Source organism: Oncorhynchus tshawytscha, linkage group LG06, assembly GCF_018296145.1.
Source record: "Oncorhynchus tshawytscha isolate Ot180627B linkage group LG06, Otsh_v2.0, whole genome shotgun sequence".
Taxonomy (NCBI): domain Eukaryota; kingdom Metazoa; phylum Chordata; class Actinopteri; order Salmoniformes; family Salmonidae; genus Oncorhynchus; species Oncorhynchus tshawytscha.
The window spans coordinates 36,031,279-36,052,953 of record NC_056434.1 but is presented as its reverse complement, the minus strand read 5'-3'; the positions used below and the strand labels follow the sequence as shown (position 1 = coordinate 36,052,953).

The following is a 21,675-nucleotide window of genomic DNA, read 5'->3' as shown; positions in this document are numbered from 1 at the left end:
CCTCACAGAACTCTTAGCCACCACATCGTCCTTCTCATTACCCTCCACACCCAGCCAAATGCACTCAAATCGCTGTAACACTCTTAAAGATACAGTGTACCTGAAAATGTATCCATTCAATAACTATTTGATACAATGTATGCCATTTGATACACATATTTACGAAGTATACTCTCATGTAGTGTGTTATTTTGGCTATAGGGGGCGATGTAGAGTGGCAGACCAATCTAGGTTGGATAGGTGAAAGCATCTTCGTCAGATAACGCAGGTTTGGTTGAAACTATTTTATACAAATGTCCCTTTCTTCCAAGCCTAGATGAATAAAATTAGGAAGTAGATCAGGCCAATTAGATTTAGGATTCACCCCTAGGTTTTTCCCCAGTCTTTTGACAATTTCAAACTGCAGTGACTAAGCTCACTGACATAGCACACACCCATGCAGCCACCGCAAGGGAATGTCATAAACATTTTTTTTAATGACAGGAAATTAGCTTTAAACTGATTTTTTTCTCACAACCTCATGGCGAAATGTGTGGAATAGCAAGAGATTAGATATAAAACTGCCATTTTTTCTCAAGGGAATGTCATAAACCATTTATTTTTTGAATGACAGGAAATTAGCTTTAAACTGATTTTTTTTCTCACAACCTCATGGCAAAATGTGTAGAATAGCAGGAGATTAGCTCTAAAACGGCCATTTTTTTCTCTCTCTGCCGCATAGAAAAAAATGCTTTATAAAAATGTTTTTAGTTGGGTGGGGGGGCGTCTTGCTCGTACCTTCCGGGGCCCTGAGAAACTGCGCTATGAACCTACCTATGCTAACCATTATGCTGCCTATTAGGCTAGCTAGTTTTCGGTTACCCATGCAAAGTCATCCAATCGTTCAACTGTACTGTAGGCTGTGTGTAGCCTGACTGATCACAAGACTAATAATGGGCATTCCGGTTGCCTACATACTATGTGGCTCTGCCGCTCTCTGCTGGTTGAAGTAAAAATGACGTAATTACCTGGACGGGCCTGTTACATAATAGGCTAAAAGCGTAAGACATTCCTGCTTAATTGTTGCTTTGTATCGTGTAATAATTTGTCCCTGTATCCGATTGTATCCAATCAAGTAAATGGTACGGTCTGGCATTTTCGACCAGACAATATTATGTTCCTTTAATGTTGATAGCTTTGGCTTCGACTTCAAACAGGTCACTTGGTAATGTTATTGAACCCGCGCGCCAGTATCAATAAAGCTTCAGGACACACACAGCACTATTTAAATGTTTTTATATACACCGAATTATATGGTTGAATGAATAATGCAAATAGTGTCACGATTAAGAGAAAATTGTGTGAATGAAATGTATTCTGATGAACCCGCCTGAGTTGCATCTCACTACCCCACTGACCAGACCACTGTGATCTGGTCGGACCAGACAGTACAGTAGTTAGAGGAAATGTGGGAATATTCAAGCTAGAAATATGTGTACAATTATTATGATTATGAAGAGAATTGTCAACAGGGGAGGGGAGTACTAAGAAAACGGTAATATAATATATCAGAAAAATGTGAGTATCAATCTGTTTAAAACGTGTATTAAATAATGGTATTGAGTGTCGGGCAATTGTATCTAACATGGCACTTTGCGTCTTGCTGGGCATCTAAATAATTTAAGATGCTCCGTAACGCGCCTTGAATACTTCATGATTGCATTACCACATTAGTCTAGAATAGATCATACAGTCTGTGCCATTCGCGCTCTCTCGTTCTGGCTTCCACTACTGTAATGCAGCAGCATCCTTGGTACGTGCACAACCACACTCTCCTCATGGCAACACCGATCACAAGCGAACAGAGTTCAACCACTTTCAGTAGTAGAACGGGTAGAGCGCTCTTTCTCAAAACTGGTTAAATACACCTCCCTTGACTCAAGTGACCAATGTTGCATCACAGTTCGCCCGATTTTTTTCACTGGGGGAATCTAGTCGTGAAAGCCTTTCTGATTAATGTTGCCGATTGCAGGACATGTATGTCGTGGAAATGGTTCATTCCTAATGTAAGACGTGCAGAAATGAACGCGCCGCAACCCAACTATAACTCAGGAAATCCACCAAACCCATTGGTGGTGTTAAGCACACCCCTTGGAGCTGTAATTCGATGGTTGTCTATTGGACGGCCTGTACAGTGGGAATATGACTGCCCACTGGCTTTACGAGACGCCAGTATCTGTATGATTTGCATATGCAGTTCAGGTTGCAGATGCAGGGGAGATGGCATGGTTGGGGTAGCGCAAGTGGACTGAACTTCTGCGTTTGTCTAGGCCACACTGCTATTCTTTAAATGCACTTAACTTTAATGAAATATTGTACCTTCTTTTTCAGAAAACAGTTACAGTGTTTGCATGCATTAAAGTGTAGCACTCATCAGAGCTATTGGAGTTATTTTCTGTTACAAATGACCTGTTCAAAATAAAACTTGGGAGATTGGTGAGTAGGCCAAATTGTATATTTTTATCTGGTGAAATTTTGTATTCTGTTCAAAATGAGAATTATTTTCCAAATGTTTTTGAAATAGCTAGATACAATGTTTCACAGGGTGTATGATGTGTTATAGGCCTGTGTTGTGGAATTAATCACTAGTGTTGATCATATTTGTAATTTTGACTGAAAAGATTAAAAGAGAAACCATGCTAAATATTTTACAACTGAAATGTATCGAGAATTCAGATGAAAATGCCAAAGAATAGCCTGCCAAACTAACTGAGATTGCCATATAGTTTTAAATCCAAAAGTTATTTTCAGCATTTGGATTCACACTATGTAGGCAACTGCTTTGACAAGTTCCTAAGGCCACAATTAAGTTTACATCTGCATGCCATGTTGATGTCAAATAAGATGTATGATAAGGCTATTATTATTATTACTATGCTATTATTGTGTTATTACCCCCCTCCCCAGCCACTCATGTCAGCATTTAGTAGGATATCTTACAAATCTGAAATCAGGTAAGCCACTGACTAACGTACATTGCGCCTATCCCAATTCCACTGTGCGTGTGACAGCGGCTAACCTGGTTTTAGGGAGACTTCCCTGCCCCTCCTGCCGTCGTGGGAACTGCCCTGCCCTGTCCAGAAAGACTTTCTCTAAATGTAACGTATATCCATCCACAAGCTGTACATCTAGTGCTATCTGACACCTATTAGCTTTTACTGCCCTCCTTGTGGCCTTTCTGAGTACTGTATTATATCCCAGGACACAGTCTCTGGACAGACTTGTCAGTCAGAGGCCTTTATCATTAGCTTACTATGGACCTGCCGTCCTGTAGACCTTTCATGCCATCTACTGGGACTCTACTGGTGGTGAGTTTTTCTTTGGCATTGCCTTAGTTGACTTTTATGTGTATTTCGTTAATTAGCATAGATACTTGTATCAATGTATATAACTATGTATACTCAGTTCCAAAACAATTAGCTTGACAATGTGTCCCCATGGGGGGAAAAAAAGTAAACTTTCTATTGAAATCATGTGGCCTCAAGTATATTTATTTCCTTCTTACTGTACAATTAAAAGCCTGTGTGTTGTTTCAGTATTGAGTTTATTGCCTCCTGGATGACTCCCAGTAGATACTGTAGATATGTAAGTGATGTAAGTCAGACTCATTAACAGTGGCTTACTCAGCATGATGTGAACGTGCAAACGCTCACAGCACCACCCCATCAACAGGCAGTCATGCAGGCAGCAGGGCTATATCTAGAACATTCAGGACCGGCTACAAACAGCCTCTAGCTCCCTACCTCTTAGACCCAGGCACACGTGTACTGTACATTTGAAATGATTGGATAGGTATAAGCAGTATGGCAAAGTGGAACTACCATCATAGGGCTTATACCTATCCAACCCTTTCAGATCTATACAAGTAAGTCTGTTTTTGGCAGGGCCCCCTTTCTTTCTAGTGATAACAACATTCAATGCCATGCCATGATTTCCAACCCACGTCCTGTCTAGATACACATTGATCTGTCTGGTTAAGGTCATTCTTTATAAAGTTTCTATATTTAAAAGGCAAAAGTTTCACCAGCCTCTTGCTGAAACATCCTAAACAGATTAGGTGAGAGAGGATCCATGATGAGTGGTACTGTATCTGTGAGCAAACATAATGCCCTCATTAGGTTAGCACCCTGCCAACCCATCATAATCTGTTAATGTTCTACTGTTTCAGATTGCTTTCCTCAGGGTTAGATTTTGAGTGGGTGAGGTTGTGTGTGTTTGTGTGTGAGAGTGGTAGTGCCCTTGTGACTGTTCTGTCTGTACAGGCCACAAAGGGGATGTTTCCAAAGATTAGAGACTAACTGGATGTGTTTAAACTGCTCCTGAACTGGAAGGCCTTCCTGTGTGATAATCCCTAATAGGAAAACATCCATTTTACTCAGTCTGTGTTTTGGTATTTGTTTTTTTTTCCAACATCTCTCTCTTATCTTCCCATGAGACTATCACACAACATTAGCGTTTAGTGTTTCACTTCCAGTGCATACTCATGTCAATGTGACCCTGCAACAGCTCAGTGTGTGTCTGTGTGTGTGTGAGCCTCCCTTTCCCAGGTGCGGTTTAGTGAAGTCATACCAGATCAGAGAACTGTCCCTCTCTCTCCTTTCTTTTCCCACTTCCCCCCCCACCCCCTCTCTGTCTCCATGTCTCTCTAGACTATGGGAATTGTAGGGATTTGGGGCTTATCTATCCCCAGTTAAGCCAGACATGTCCTGATCTTATCACTATAATCCAATTCCACATAATTTATCTTAATATCAAAACTGTTCTGCCCTTTCAAGTAGCTCTGACAAACATACACTACCAGTCAAAAGTTTGGACACACCTACTCATTCAAGGGTTTTTCTTTATTTTTACTATTTTCTACATTGTAGAATAATAGTGAAGACATCAGAACTATGAAATAACACATATGGAATCATGTGGTAACCAAAAAAGTGTTGAACCAATAATAATATATTTTAGTTTCTTCAAAGTAGCCACCCTTTGCCTTGATGACAGCTTTGCACACTCTTTGCATTCTCTCAACCAGCTTCACCTGGAATAACTTTCCAACAGTCTTGAAGAAGTTCCTACATATGCTGAGCACTTGTTGGCTGCTTTTCCTTCACTCTGTGGTCCAACTCATCCCAAACCATCTCAATTGGGTTTAGGTCGGGTGATTGTGGAGGCCAGGTCATCTGATGCAGCACTCCATCACTCTCCTTCTTGGTCAAATAGTGGCGCACTTACTGGTTAAGTGTGCCTTGAATTTTTTTTATTTTTTTTACAGACAGTGTCACCAGCAAAGCACCCCCACAACATCACACCTCCTCCTCCATGCTTCACGGTGGGAACCACACATGTGGAGATCATCCGTTCAAAAATCTCAAATTTGGACTCGTCAGACCAAAGGACAGATTTCCACTGGTCTAATGTCCATTGCTTGTGTTTCTTGGCCCAAGCAAGTCTCTTCTTATTATTGGTGTTATTTAGTAGTGGTTTCTTTGCAGCAATTTGACCATGAAGGCCTAATTCATGCAGTCTCCTCTGAACAATTGATGCTGAGATGTGCCTGTTAATTGAACTCTGTGAAGCATTTATTTGGGCTGCAATTTCTGAAGCTGGTAACTCTAATGAACATATCCTCTGCAGCAGAGGTTTCTTTGGGTCTTCCTTTCCTGTGCTGGTCCTCATGAGAGACAGTTACATCATGCTTTTTGCAACTGCACTTGAAGAAACTTTAAAAGTTCTTGAAATGTTCCTGATTTACTGACCTTCATGTATTAAAGTAATGATGGACTGTTGTTTCTCTTTGCTTATTTCAGCTGTTCTTGCCATAATATGGACTTGGTCTTTTACCAAATAGGGCTATCTTCTGTATGCCAACCCTACCTTGTCACAACACAACTGATTGGCTCAAACGCATTAAGAAGGAAAGACATTCCACAAATTAACTTTTAACAAGGAACACCTGTTAATTGAAATGGATTCCATGTAACTACCTCATGAAGCTGGTTGAGATAATGCCAAGAGTGTGCAAAGCTGTCATCAAGGCAAAGGGTGGCTACTTTGAAGAATCTCAAATATAACATATATTTTGATTTGTTTAACACTTTTTTGTTTTTTTCAGTTTTGATGTCTTCACTATTATTCTACAATGTAGAAAATAGCACAAATAAAGAAAAATCCTGGAAAGAGTTTGTGTCCAGACTTTTGACTGGTACTGTGTGTGTCTCAGCTACTTCCCCAACCCACAGAGGTAAGGGTTACAACAGGCATGTAGAGAAATGCCTGACATTGACAAAGTCATGAGACAACTACTGAAGGGTAGAAAACAGGTCTAAATATATGGGTGCACATACAGTATGTAAAGAGATGAGGAATCTTTTGATGTGCTTTTCTTGGGATTCCTAACAAGTGGTAGCAAGGACAAATATTTACAGAGCTGTGGAGCAGCTAAGCAGAGTTTGTTTCAGGACAGTGGTGGTTCATGTCAATCATTCCATCAGACAGCCACCGTGTTTATACAGGTAAACACAGAGAGAGGGAGAACGGTGGGACTGAGTCATCTGACGTGGGTCCAGAGAGAAGTGGGTTTGATCACTGTTTATGATATCACTTACTGTAGTGGTGAAATCTCTAACAAGCTACATTACAGAGCAGAAAACTGTGAATAGACATTTTACTTTCAATGCTATCTAGTCTGCTAAATACACTATCAGGACCAGGGCTGCTTATCATAAAGGGTTGGATAGATTTCATTTGCATTTTTGATCATTTGCATAGTCTGTTAAAAGTAGATTGTACTTGTTCCTAGTTATGCACTCGTGTCATGTTTGCTTTGTGAATAAGATCCTTTTTATTTTCCATGTTCAATTACCAAAGCAAGTCACTGTGGTTGAGATGAGAGAAGAGGTCTAGACTGGAGCCTGGGAAATGGTGAGTATATGGTATGAGGAAGCACTTGAATAGAGAATGAGCGTGCATTAAATGTGTATGTTCAGCCATTTTGTGAGTGGACATGTCAACAAAGCATAGTAATCTCCATAGCAATCGGTGCTATGTCACACACTCTATGTCTACTGTATTATAATCATCCCCCCCCCTCCCCATAGCTGCAGGTGATAGGATGTGTGCACTACTTCCCTCCCACACCAAGAGAGACATTTTTGTAACAGACTGTGTGAGCCACCTGTGTGTAATGAATTTATTGTGCTTTCTGTCACTCACAGTGCATTGGAAGACTTGCAGTAACCATTCAAAACAGCTCCTTATAGCAGCCATTATTAATCTAGGAATACCTATAATAAATGTATAATGCATTAAACAAATGTGCCTCGCAGAAAGAGCGACTTGAGTTTTGAGTCAGCTTTATGCACTAGCATGTGAAATATTTAGAGTTGGACATTCCCAACTATATATGCTATATCCTATTGTGTCACTAAACCAGGCCTGTATATGCAAGTACATCTGCAAATATGATGTGGTTTCTTCAATTCTTCAAAGATGTCTTTCAGAGGATTGAATGTTTTCATTCATTCAAAACACACCAACAACAGCCAGATTATCTAAAACATAATGCCTCATCTTTTATTATATTTAAATACACAGAAAAAGTAATCATTCTCTAGGTAAAAGGTTTCCTAAATTATTTTACATTTCATACATAGGTACTATGTATCGTACTTCATATGGTATACAGTAGCCAAATGCTGTAAATATATTTATGTAGTATATACAGTATGTATATAGTATGTCAGTGGATGCTGCTGAGGGGAGGACGGCTCATAATAATGTCTGGAACGGAGTAAATGGAATGGTATCAACCACATGTGTTCAATACCATTCCATTGACTCCATTACAGCCATTATTAGGAACCGTCCTCCCCTCAGCAGCATCCACTGTAGCATATGTGGTAATCTGGATAGTAATAATGACAGACAGTAGTTATAAAGACAAACAGGGGTTAAATAGAATATGTGGTGGTGACATTAAAGGGATAGTTCACCCAAATCACAAAATGACATATTGGTTTCCATACCCTGTAAGCAGTATAGACAATGCATGACAACAATCCATGCTTTGGATTAGTGTTCCTGGCACTGTTTCCTGTAATTTTATCATTTGGGTGAACTATCCCTTTAACTGAACAGTGAACAACTCCTTGGCCCTGCTGTCCCTTGTTTTATCTCCATGACGATTCTCTGGATGTCACGACTGCAAGACACACAAAAATAAGTGGGGATGATGTCTCCATTCATTTGGTTTGGTTAGGAAAACACTTTTCTCGAAACCAATTTTCTTTTTAAGGCGGAAGGAGAGCTTGCGAGATAGAGACAGTAAAGCATGCCCTGGTAGTGGGTAGAAGCTGGCCCTAACCATTGATTCAGAGTCTGATTCTGAGTTATTTAACCACCTAATGGATTGGGTCATAGGGACAACTGATCCTAGATCTGTGATGAGGGGCAACTTCTACCTCAAGCATGCTACTTCTATTTACCCAATAAAGCCAGAGAAACAGTCCAAATACCTCAGCAACCTGGAGGGAGGAGGGAGAGCGCGCGCACACACACACACACACCGTGGAAACCCATTCCAACCAGTTAGGAGGAAACCCAACATCCCACATACAGGGCCATGGCCCTGTTTCAGTACTTCTGAAATGCATTGTTCCATTGTCTGTCCTTAGAAGTAATCACTCATCTGAAATATCATGGAAACTCTTACTTTACACTATCCAATCAAGTTGGATCAGAGATTACGTCACAGAAGGGAGGAAGGATGCATGTTTAAAGTATTCATACAGGGCCCATGACCTCACACGGGAGAGAATGGACTGTGCAATACACCTTACAGAGTTCTGAGGTCAGGCTCTCTCTCTCTCTCTCTCTCTCTCTCTCTCTTTGGAAGTCAAAGGTCACCAACATACAAGACAATATGGAAGTAATCTCCCAAACAGAAACATAAAAGCCTCTGACACAATAATCAAAAATATATATTTTACACTACAGCCCGATTGGTCAGTCGTTGAGCCTCTTTTATCAATTGTAAGCAGCAAAAATTTGTATTTTTATTTATTTAAATGAGGCTCACTCTTTTATACAGTAATAGAGTGGTGACAGTGTAACAGTGTGGTTGTGTTGAAACACAGCTGTCCGTAGAGAATAAGCCTGTTGTTCTGAGGGTGGAGAGACACCCTGCATCGCTGGACTGACTGGGGCAGGGGACACAGCGACATACTGTGGGGAATCATGAAGCACTCACAGCTGCACCACCCGTCTGGATGTTAAGGCACAGCTGGAGTGGAGGGAGCAGCAGGAGGCAGAGCTACTGGTAGTCCACAACATGCACAACACACACACAGACAGAGAGACAGAGAGACAGACAGACACACAGACAAACAGACAGACAGACAGACAGACAGACAGACAGAGACAGAAACAGCGAGAGAATGGTGATCGAGAGAGAGAGACAGAAGTAAGGGAAAGAGAGAGCGGTTGGGACGAAACAGAAAGAGAAGAGGGAGGGGAGATGTGCAACTGAGTAAGATGTTAGCAAAGCAGAGTTGAATACCATGATTGGAGACGGACCAATTTAACAGATAACCAGAATGATCAGGGAATCATATAGCATTAGAGGCGTAAAGGGGCAGTCAGAGGACAGAAGAAGGTCGTTAAGGGAAACCTTCAGGGGCAGTGAGTGGGTTGGGGGCTCCATGCAGGGACCTCCACCCTTAGTAACAGAAAAGAGGGGTGTGGCTGCCAGGCATGGCCCAAAAAATCAAGCCGAGGCAGGGGGGCAAGGCGGAGTGAGACAGGGCGGGGTAGCGGCAGGTAGAGTGTCACACATACACACCCTCAGGGTTGAGGCTGGACACCAGCGGGTTTTGCAGGTTGCGGGGGTGTCCCAGGAACTGCTTGGCTGTGGGGCGGGGAGGCGACTCTGAGGGGAGCAGACTCAGGCCTGGTGGAGAGAAAGATAGAGGTTTAAGGTGAGCAATCATCTGAGTGAGTGTGTGTGTGTGTGTGTGTGTGTGTGTGTGTGTGTGTGGATCCATACCTCCATTCCTATATCCTTCCTGTAGCAGGTGAGCTAGTTCTAGCTGGTCGCTGAGGTCTGTGCGTGAGTGTGTGTGTGTCGGCAGGACGCCTGCCTGCTGGATGAACTGCTGCAGGTTACACTGCCTCAACTCCTTGTTCAGCTCCTCCAACTCCTCCTGCTTCTCCTAAGGAGGGACATAGAGAGGGGGGCCAGAACAGTCACACCTAATCCCAAATAGACCCCTAACCCCTACACTGACACTTAATGATCCTATAGGCATAAGTGTTGTATAGGTCAAAAGTTGAGAATAGGCTTTAATGAGCAAATCTCTCTCCTCATTTCTCTCAAGGGAAAGAGGATACCTAGACAGTGACACAATTGAATGCACTCAAACAAAATGCGTCTTCCACATTTAACCCAACCCCTCTGAATCAGAGATGTGCAGGGGGCAGCCTTAAATAACAGCACCCAGGGAGCAGTTGTTGGGGGTTAACTGCCTTGCTCAAGGGCAGAACAACATATTTTTCCAACTTGCCGGCTCAGGGATTCAAACCAGCAACATTTCAGTTACTGGCCCCACGGCGCCCCGCTGAAACTGTCCTCTGAAATGTACATAGGACAGTTTCAGTCATGTTTGTATTTAGATACAGATAATTAAAGAAGCGGTGAGGTATTTCAGATAATCTGAAATGCTTAGTTGGAATATAAATCAATCACAAATATAGAGCTAACTGGCAGAGACATGAAATGTAATTTGCAAGGTTACTTGGACAAGTTACATAATCATAGGAACAAAGGCAGACTAACTGGCGCTGAGTTCTTTCAAAGGCTGTACTTCCTATTCTCACCACCAGAGGGCAGCAACAGCCACAGCATTCATCTCAGATGTCAGATTTATTTAACTAGGCAAGTCATTTACGAACAAATTCTTATTTTCAATGAGAGCCTAGGAACAGTGGGTTAACAGCCTGTTCAGGGGCAGAATAACAGATTTGTTCCTTGTCAGCTTGGAGATTTGAACTTGCAACCTTTCGGTTACTAGTTCAACGCTCTAACCACTAAGCTACGCTGCCGCCCCAGTGTGGCTTGTCATCATTAACAAACAGTCACCTGCTGCATAAAACTCCAGCTCCCACTGCTGCCTGCAAAGTTGTAACATTCATGAACATACAATTCATAAGCTTGTTGCAATCAGCAAAGTATGTTTAAGTGTATAGATGCCCATCAATTTAAATTTAACTTTGAATTGAACTGAGTGAAAAAGAAGAGAGAAGCCACTTGTCTTGCCAACGTCAACTATAAAGTCGCTCTCGGAGAGGGGGGGGGGGGATAGATAGAGAGAGATGTGCTCTACACCCTGCCGGAATGGATTAGTTGTGGGAAACAATTGACACCTGCAGGCTCATCTCCATTCAGATTCAAAGTGTTTATAGTCACATGTACTGGGGTTGCAGTTGTGTTTGCAGTGTACCAGGCAGCAAGTGGGTCCTTCCTCCTTGGAGGACCATTTATATAGGGCCAGGTAGCGGAGTGGTTAAGAGCGTTGGGCCAGTAACCGAAAATGTCTTGGTTCGAATCCCCAAGCCAACTAGGTGAAAAATCTGTTGATGTGCCCTTAAGCAAGGCACTTAATCCCAATTGCTCCTGTAAATTGCTCTGGATAAGAAATGTTGTGACTGACTAAATGAGTCAGCCATCATGACGATGTAGACCAAGTCACACTCCCACTTAGATGATCGACTTGCCTTCTAATGTAGCACAGCCGTTACTTATGGATCCCCAGATGGGTTGTAATAGTCTAAGAGCGCCCATGGCCCTTTCTTAATGTGGGATGTAGCAAATGCACTCAACCCACATGAAATACATTAGAATATCATTAGCTACATAATAAAATAAGAGGAGGGGAGGGGGGGGGTATTTGCACAATCAGTGTAGCCTTCTGTTTGTTTTCTTGAATAAACCTTCCAAAACTATTCTTCTACCTTGTCAAAAGCTGTTCTTCCTACTGAAACAGAATGTACAATTCTGGGTGTATCTGACCTGAACAGTAGCCCTGATCCACAAAGTGGCTCTGTTCGAGTATCAGGTTTCATGTGAATGATGATGAGGCTTGTGTTTCCCTCCAACTGGGTAAGGCCATTATTCACCAGGCACAGCCTGACCACAACAACAACATTAGAGCCTCACCAATCTGTTTTTTGGGGTCCGATACCGTTTCTGATTTTTTGGGGGGCAAAACCTTCCGATACTGATATATCTGCCAATACACAGCTGGGAAATAAAACAAATTGACATCCAAAAGAGCAATTATCCACTAACTATGCTACAGACTTTGTGACAATAATGACACATAAGAATGTCCACAAGTGTTCAGATAAGCATGAAATTCCCTTTTTTTTTCATCCTATATTTGAATATCAGTTATTGTGGAGTTATCAGCCGATACCGATATAACATTAAAAGGCCGATACCGGCCGACAATATCAGTGAACCGATATACCAGTCCGGCTCTAAACAACATTACCGCCTCCAACTGTAAGCAACCAGACCTGCTTCTGTCCAAGTCAAGCCAAGAAAATGCACTTGTGCAAATGAACAATGGTGGAAAAAGTACCCAATTGTCATACTTGAGTAAAAGTAAAGATACCTTAATAGAAAATGACTCAAGTAAAAGTGAAAGTTCCCCAGTAAGATACTACTTGAGTAAAAGTCTAAAAGTATTTGGTTTTAAATATACTTAAGTATCAAAAGAAAATTTAAAAGTATGAATTGAAAATTCCTTATATTAAGCAAACCAGACAGCACAATTTTCTTGTTTTTCAAATTGACGGATAGCCAAATTTACAGATAGCACACTCAGACATAGTTTACAAATGAAGCATTTGTGTTTGATGAGTCTGCAAGATCAGAGGCAGTAGGGATGACCAGGGATGTTCTCTGGATAAGTGTGTGAATTGGACCATGTTCTGTCCTGCTAAGCATTCAAAATGTAATGAGAAAATGTATGGAGAAAAAGTACATTATTTTCTTTAGGGATGTAGTGAAGTAAAAGTAAAACTTTTCAAAAATATAAATAGTCAAGTAAAGTACAGATACCCCCCAAAAAGTACTTTAAACTATTTTTACTTAAGTGCTTTACACCACTATAATTGAATAATGATCTTTATTCTGTTTTGATCATTTTCTCCGTTTAAGATACAAGGATATAAGGAATTAGAGGCACTGTCAATGTCATACGAATGAGAGTACAGATTCGTATATGGGAGAGTATATCCAATCGGTCCAGATGAGAACTAGGCTGTCACAGCCAATCATACCAGTCAAGCAAGTTCAGTCAGACACCCAACAGGGGTCACATTACAATTCATAGCAAACATTCTTCCAATTAGATACAAGTTGGATTTAAGTACAAAACATTGTTTAATTTTGAGAAAGTTTTTTTCCCAATAAATATACTGTAGATCTCCCCATCACCATTGGAGTCAGAGATCATATTTAGTTGTTGTTGAGTGTCATTGCACTGATAAGTGTATACGTGTGTGTTTGCTGCAGTGTGCTGGCAAGAGGGAGCGAGGGTTCCTACACCAGTGGTTCCCAAACATTTTTGATAAAGTTTTTCAAATGTTCTTGTGATCTACCAGATCACAACGTAAAAGATCACTGCAGCCCACCATTAATTGATTGATGTCATTGATTGACTCACTTGGTTTCCCAGGCTTGAATCAGTTTGTCCCACACCATTGACCCCCCATTTGGGTACCACTGAGCTACACCCATTGAGCTTCTTGTGGGTACTGGGTAGGTGTGTGGGTGAAGGAGAGAGCAAGCTACACACCTCTCTCTAGGGCCCTGCCCTCTCTCCAGGGCCCTGCCCTCTCTCCTTACCTGCAGCAGTGTTTCGGCCTTCCCCAGAGCCTTGTCCGTCTCTGATAACGCCCCCTCCAGCTCCTCGCTGTGCCTCCCCTGGCTCTGTAGCTCCGCCCTCATCGCCCCTAGGGACTCCTCACCCCCTGCCTGATTGACCCTCCCAGGCTGGGCGGCGCCCCCTAGGCTCTCCCGTTGGATCTGCTGTTCAAGCTGGGCGGAGCGAGATGAGAAGTCGTGGAGTCGCCTGCCGCAGTCGTCCATCTTGGAATGGAGCTCCCCCAGCCTCCTCCTCATCCCCCTCTCTCTCTCCACCTCTGCCTGCAGCTCTTCCTCCCAGAACGTCTCGTGGGCCAACTCGGCCTGGTTCCTCCTGGCTGCCTGCTCCAGAGCTTCCATCTCCTCCGGGAGACGAGCCTCTGGGACAGGGGAGGGGGCCGGGGAGGCCCTGTTCCAGGACCGAGAGTCTCTCTCCATGGTTTCCAGCTGGGCCTCAATGGCCCTCAGCCTCTCCTGCTGCTGTAGAACCTGCCGGAAAACCTCCTCTTTGGACGGGCCCACTGGAGGGGAGGGAGAGAGAGAGTGGGGGGAGGGAGAAGGGGAGTGTGAGGAGGGAGCATGGTGGGGAGGGATGGGGCTGGGTGAGGTCCTCTGTTCGGGGGAGTCTCGGGGAGACTTTCTGATGAGCTGCTTGGCTTTGGTTCTGGGGGAGGTGGATGGCCCCAGGTTGAAGGTGAGGGACTTCTTGGGCTGGTTGTGTTTGAGGGGCTCTGGGTCGGGGTGTTTGGGCAGTGGAAGAGGGGTGACCCGGTCCTGGCTGGTACCAGAACCAGACCCTGGTCCATCACTGCTACTGGGGCCGGTGCGGCGCAGGAAGAACTGGACATCGTTGCTGTGCTGGCCCAGCTTGGCCAGGGACTCCAGGGGCTTCTCATTGGCTAACAGTTGCCTCTCTGAGTCCCTCAGTCTCTGGATTAGCACATAGCGACCTGTCTGACCTGTGGCAGGAAGAGAGCGGGAAAGAGATCGGGAGAGAGAGGGAGAGACAGAGAGCCACAAATCACCACACATACCAGACATCACCACACAAATACACAGTAAGTGGGCATCATGTTGACACCCAAAGTTCCATAATATATACAGTTAACTGCTAGTTGCCCTCTCTCTAGCTCTGGGCTATGGCTAATGGCTATACAAGACTCTAAACTCTAGGTCTGCAGTCCTTCACTCAACTCTCTCTCTCTCTCTCTCACTCACTTCTCTTAGCAATGAAAAATATGAGTAGAAGACTGTTGTATAAGTCTTATACAACATATAAACATGTTGAAACAAACTGAAATCTCCATGAGGACTCTGAAATGAGGACAAGCTCTCCCAAATGACCTGGCAGCCGCTCACGCACAGAGGAAAGGAAACTGCTAAATATGGAGTTTAGTTTTTGGCACTGCAGTATGCGGCTTCAGTACAGCCTGAGGGTGTGGTGACAGAAGCTTGCTCCATACCAAGTCAACCCCTAGCCCCGTTCCCCCTTGGCACTTCTTTGAGGTCAGAAAGGATGGGATAGGTGGAAGACATATGGTAATACAGGAGTTCCACCTTGCCCTATGATCAGTGGGATTTTCACCATATTGCTGAATCCTATCCAATCTTTTCAGATCTAGTTAAGTGACTATGGGGTAGGGGCCAGTCAGGGTTGGTTTGGAAAGAGCCTTAAGGATGTTGAGGGACAGAACTTGCACCCTAGAGAGGAAGAGAGACTGAGATACTGACCAATGGCCTGAGCCAGTGCGATGACCACATCCTGGCAGGAAGTCTCCTCTGATAGGCCACAGACCACGCGCACCACTCCATCCACCCACACCTTCAGCTCCATCTGAGACACCACGCTATGAGATGTGACAAGGACTTCCGTTCAGATCCGCTTGGCTTGGCTCAGATTGGCTCAGTTCAGCATTGCATGGTACTACTGACTCCTCTCTGCAAAGAAGAGAAACATGGATAAGATTAAACAACACCCTCACAACCAACCAACCAACCAACCGAACCGAAATATTATACATGTTACAAGGAACATATCGAACTTCCACAACGTTATCTAGCCAAAGGGGGTGAAAAAAAGTAATCCCTCAAGACACAGCAGCATAATATTGTTACTAACTTTAACACACCCTGTAGGCATCTGTGTCACATACAAGTGGCCCATTTCCTTCTCCATCTGTTTATTATTGAGGCTATGGGTTTAGCATCTCTCCTGCAGGCTCTATACGTAACAGAGCCGTTTTGACGTCAGGCCCTGCGTATGTGTGACTGAGTCTACCAGTAGTGAATGAGGTTTATATTTCCAGCCCACTGCTCCTGGGGAGCTGAGCAGAGCCGAGTATTGCGTTCCTGAAGTATCCCGTTGGTTAGTTAGAGCTCCGATGGTACCTCACGGACCCGAGAGCGTCAACACAGATCTGTAACCCAATTAAATTCTCCACTTCCCTCCTTCAAAGACGTTAAGACAGCTTATTGCCAAAGGGAGTGGACAGGCAGAATGCACTGTAGCCACTGTGTGTGTGTTCCACTTTGATGCCTCCCACCAGGAGCTGACCTGGCAGACCTGGAACTTCAGAGACTGTCTCTGGGAAGAGCAGAGCAGCCTAACACAGGATGAGATTTACCTTAAGCCTGAGTGTATTTCACAGTGACGAACAGGAACAGCACTTACCACTTCCCTGTGTGCCGATTTATGACTATGCTTGATCTGCTCTCCACTAATAACAAGGCAATAACATGCGTAGCCTGACTCAAAGTCAATAAAGCACACACAGAGACCTTTTTTTAAATTTTATGACAGTAGTAGTAGGCTAGGCCTATAAAGTGTCTCATTTGGCACATGATAACTCAGTAAGGCCAAAGACACCAATATGGCAGCGTGATCCTTAGAAAGGTTCTGTCAACATGAGTAATAGATCATATGACCCACTTGCTGTGTAACTGGCACACAGCACAGCTAGTGTTCGAGCTCCTCCCCCTAGCCTAGCCCCTCCCCCTCCTCTCGCTGAGGTGTTTTAACCCAAATCCTCTATTATCTCCTCCCCATTGAATGTTGACTGTGGTCCAGGCGCCACCTATACGGGAGCTGCCCAGCAGGAATGCACTGACTTCATCTGACGAGCACAAGAATTCCAGCTTTCTTAACAAACGTCATTATTACGGTTTATATACCATTACTAGCTCCCCTCCCTGTGACTAAGCTACCCCCAACATTACTCATGATGTGGTATTTACAGGCTAAACACTGGACGAGCTGGGTAGCATCAGGGGAGCTCATTTGGCAACAGGACACAGAACTATTCACAACACCACCACACAAAGGAGTCAAAACTCAACATTGCCACATTTTTATCTATCTTCTGGTTACTCACACAGGCTGTTTTCATTTAGAATGCAAGTCAGGGAGTGAGGAAGGGTTCATCTGCGTATCAACCTCACCAAAAGAGCATTCTAGCACTGAGGTGGAATTGTCACGACTGGCCAAAATATTTTTTTACTGTACTGCAATAACTATGTGCACATAAAAACTCACACACAGACCAAAGTGTGTTCACTCTAATCGAGATGAGATAAAATGAGTCATCAATCTCTATCGCATTGCTTATCTCCTTCAATAACAGCCCTCTTTCCTTTCTCTGGTATCGGTCAGGCCGAGAGCAGTGGAATGCTACCTTACAGGCCTGTGTGAGAGAGAGGGAGAGAGAGACGCTGGAACAAACTCTCCTTTGTCTGTGAGAAGACTAGGACTCTAAACATATACTCAGTAACCCAGTAAATCAAACATGGCATCCAACACCAACCCATCACAATGGCCTGAGAGAGACACCGCTCAACACACTCAGATAGGAAACTGGAACAAATACTACACCTGAATTCTACAAAATGGCTTCCTTTCCTTGTCACTTGTATTGAATCTGCCGAACTGGACGATAGATGGAAGCAAGTGTAAAAGTTGATATAGGCCTCCAAAGATTTCCTTTAATTTATCTAGTGTTTTCAGATGGTTGTAACATCAGGTGGTGAGATAAGGTGAGGACATATTAGATAAGAAGAGGGTAACGCTTTGGATTAACAGAGGTATCTGTCCCCTGACCCCTATACATTAGCTCAATCTCATATAGCACCTCACCTGACCAAGTCTTATTATCCAAACGAGCCCTAGTGTGTTGGGGGTGTGACAGATTCCCACGCTGCCTATGACACCCTGTGACAGCTTAGGAGTTGAGTGTGCCATGACAAGCTGTCCTCCCACAAAAACACACCTCCTAGACAGTGAAATGTGATCAAGCACAGCAACAGGAAATAAACCAAACACGTTACTGCCTGGCTATTCTCACTGTTTGTTTGTCACAGGAACAACGGTGGTATCTATGGGGCATTACCATGTAAAAAGCCCCATGAGCACTATCATGTGAAGTTTATAGGAGAACATACAATTTGGTGTCAAGTGGAAGCTAAGAGAAATAAGGCATATGTGTTTTTAAACCATTTTCCAGGAATTAGCAAAACATTTTTTTTTTTTACTGTACTCTAATGTGATGTGCTGTCCAAACTTGTGAAACATAGACGTCTGTAATTGGTTCAGATTTTGTCTGGCCAGGGCGGACTGGCCACATTTCAATTACTTTCAACATCCAAGGATGTCCACTGTCAGTCGGTGCTTGATACCTTGAATAGAAAAAAGAGTAGGTGTCATGGGAGGTGTCAGTAAGACACCTTCCATGAGAAGCTGGGAGAAGTGACATAATATTGAGAGAGGAGAGAGAAAGGGGGAGAGTGAGAGGGAGGGGCTGTCAAGACTGTTGTCAGGGTCTTGCCTTGACCACTAGATGACAGAAAGAGAAAAAAAACATTATGGGCTCAACATAACAACGTGTCAGTGGAAGGGGGGACAGTAGCAGGAGACCAGTGGAAGGGAGGACAGTAGCAGGAGACCAGTGGAAGGGAGGACAGTAGCAGGAGACCAGTGGAAGGGAGGACAGTAGCAGGAGACCAGTGGAAGGGAGGACAGTAGCAGGTGACCAATGGAAGGGAGGACAGTAGCAGGAGACCCGTGGAAGGGAGGACAGTAGCAGGAGACCAGTGGAAGGGAGGACAGTAGCAGGAGACCAGTGGAAGGGAGGACAGTAGCAGGAGACCAGTGGAAGGGAGGACAGTAGCAGGTGACCAGTGGAAGGGAGGACAGTAGCAGGTGACCAGTGGAAGGGAGGACAGTAGCAGGAGACCAGTGGAAGGGAGGACAGTAGCAGGAGACCAGTGGAAGGGAGGACAGTAGCAGGAGACCAGTGGAAGGGAGGACAGTAGCAGGAGACCAGTGGAAGGGAGGACAGTAGCAGGTGACCAGTGGAAGGGAGGACAGTAGCAGGTGACCAGTGGAAGGGAGGACAGTAGCAGGTGACCAGTGGAAGGGAGGACAGTAGCAGGTGACCAGTGGAAGGGAGGACAGTATCAGGAGACCAGTGGAAGGGAGGACAGTAGCAGGAGACCAGTGGAAGGGAGGACAGTAGCAGGAGACCAGTGGAAGGGAGGACAGTATCAGGAGACCAGTGGAAGGGAGGACAGTAGCAGGAGACCAGTGGAAGGGAGGACAGTAGCAGGAGACCAGTGGAAGGGAGGACAGTAGCAGGAGACCAGTGGAAGGGAGGACAGTAGCAGGTGACCAGTGGAAGGGAGGACAGTAGCAGGAGACCAGTGGAAGGGAGGACAGTAGCAGGAGACCAGTGGAAGGGAGGACAGTAGCAGGAGACCAGTGGAAGTAGGGGGGAGCAGGTGACCAGTGGAAGGGAGGACAGTAGCAGGAGACCAGTGGAAGGGAGGACAGTAGCAGGTGACCAGTGGAAGGGAGGACAGTAGCAGGAGACCAGTGGAAGTGGAGGGAGGACAGTAGCAGGAGACCAGTGGAAGGGAGGACAGTAGCAGGAGACCAGTGGAAGGGAGGACAGTAGCAGGTGACCAGTGGAAGGGAGGACAGTAGCAGGAGACCAGTGGAAGGGAGGACAGTAGCAGGTGACCAGTGGAAGGGAGGACAGTAGCAGGAGACCAGTGGAAGGGAGGACAGTAGCAGAAGACCCGTGGAAGGGAGGACAGTAGCAGGAGACCAGTGGAAGGGAGGACAGTAGCAGGAGACCAGTGGAAGGGAGGACAGTAGCAGGAGACCAGTGGAAGGGAGGACAGTAGCAGGTGACCAGTGGAAGGGAGGACAGTAGCAGGAGACCAGTGGAAGGGAGGACAGTAGCAGGAGACCAGTGGAAGGGAGGACAGTAGCAGGAGACCAGTGGAAGGGAGGACCAGGAGACCAGTGGAAGGGAGGACAGTAGCAGGTGACCAGTGGAAGGGAGGACAGTAGCAGGTGACCAGTGGAAGGGAGGACAGTAGCAGGAGAGTGGAAGGGAGGACAGTAGCAGGAGACCAGTGGAAGGGAGGACAGTAGCAGGAGACCAGTGGAAGGGAGGACAGTAGCAGGAGACCAGTGGAAGGGAGGACATTAGCAGGTGACCAGTGGAAGGGAGGACAGTAGCGGAAGACCCGTGGAAGGGAGGACAGTAGCAGGTGACCAGTGGAAGGGAGGACAGTAGCAGGTGACCAGTGGAAGGGAGGACAGTAGCAGGTGACCAGTGGAAGGGAGGACAGTAGCAGGAGACCAGTGGAAGGGAGGACAGTAGCAGGTTACCAGTGGAAGGGAGGACAGTAGCAGGTGACCAATGGAAGGGAGGACAGTAGCAGGTGACCAGTGGAAGGGAGGACAGTAGCAGGTGACCAGTGGAAGAGCCTTTGCTTATTCCTCATTTCTCATATGGAAAATGGTTGAAACATGTATAGGGGAGTCCTAAATTATTGACACCCCTGATAAATAAATTAGTCAAAAGTTCAGTATTTGGTCCCATATTTCTAGCATGCTATGATAACATCAAGCTTGTGAATCTACAAACTTGTTGGAAGCATTTGCACTTCTTTTTCGTTGTGTTTCAGATCATTTTGTGCTCAATATAAATGAGTGGTTAATAATGTATTGTGTCATTGTCACGTCTACTCCTGCTCCACCTCTCCAGCGCTCGACGTCTCTAGGTTTACTAACCACCAGTCCTGGCAACCCATCATATACGCACACCTGTGCCTCAAGTGTTCTCTCTACAGCTCTAGTGGACTCCGGTGCCGCTGGGAACATCATCGACCAGGCCCTCGCCTCCTCCCTGAACTTAACCTCATATCCGCTCTCCTCTCCTTTTCCTGTCCCAAGCCCTGGATATGCGACCATTGGGATCCGGCACAATAACGCACATCACAGCACCACTCACTCTCACTGTGGGAGAGCATTCACGGAGAAGCTGGGGGTCATGGTCAGTCTCACATCCGGATACTGGCCTCTGTCCCATGGGCAGGTGGAGAGGACCAACCAGGACCTGGGGGGGGGTTCCTTAGGAGTCACTGTCTGGACCGGTAGGGGGAGTGGGCCTCAGAACTCACTTTGTCACTCCTCCACCGAGCTGTCTCCCTACCAGTGCGTCCTGGGGTACCAGCCGGCCCTGGCCCCGTGGACACCGAGTCAGATCGAAGCCCATGCAGTGGATGAGTGGTTCCGGCGTGCAGAGGAGGTTTGGAACGCTGCCCACGAGAGGCTCCAATGCGCCGTCAACCGACAGAAGGACCAGGCGGACAGCCACCGTAGTGAGGCTCCCGTGTTCCATCCTGGTGATCGCGTCTGACTCTCCACCAGG

General features: G+C 45.2%; 1 protein-coding gene across 8 annotated transcripts in view; it reads right to left on the bottom strand.

Annotated features, from left to right (window-relative positions):
• Positions 1 to 7,579: 7,579 nt before the first annotated feature.
• The window catches only part of LOC112252502 (ras association domain-containing protein 8), a 54,607-nt gene continuing 40,511 nt past the window's right edge, over positions 7,580 to 21,675 (bottom strand). For all 8 annotated transcript variants that reach the window (XM_024423767.2, XM_024423768.2, XM_024423772.2 and 5 more), the window contains 5 exons: positions 15,692 to 15,898; positions 13,943 to 14,919; positions 10,076 to 10,241; positions 9,872 to 9,979; positions 7,580 to 8,233 (listed from right to left, as the gene is read on the bottom strand). In XM_024423767.2, the coding sequence (XP_024279535.1) occupies positions 8,202 to 8,233; positions 9,872 to 9,979; positions 10,076 to 10,241; positions 13,943 to 14,919; positions 15,692 to 15,794 (1,386 nt within the window). In that variant the 5' untranslated portion in view covers positions 15,795 to 15,898 and the 3' untranslated portion in view covers positions 7,580 to 8,201. The remainder of the gene's footprint in view (positions 8,234 to 9,871; positions 9,980 to 10,075; positions 10,242 to 13,942; positions 14,920 to 15,691; positions 15,899 to 21,675) is intronic.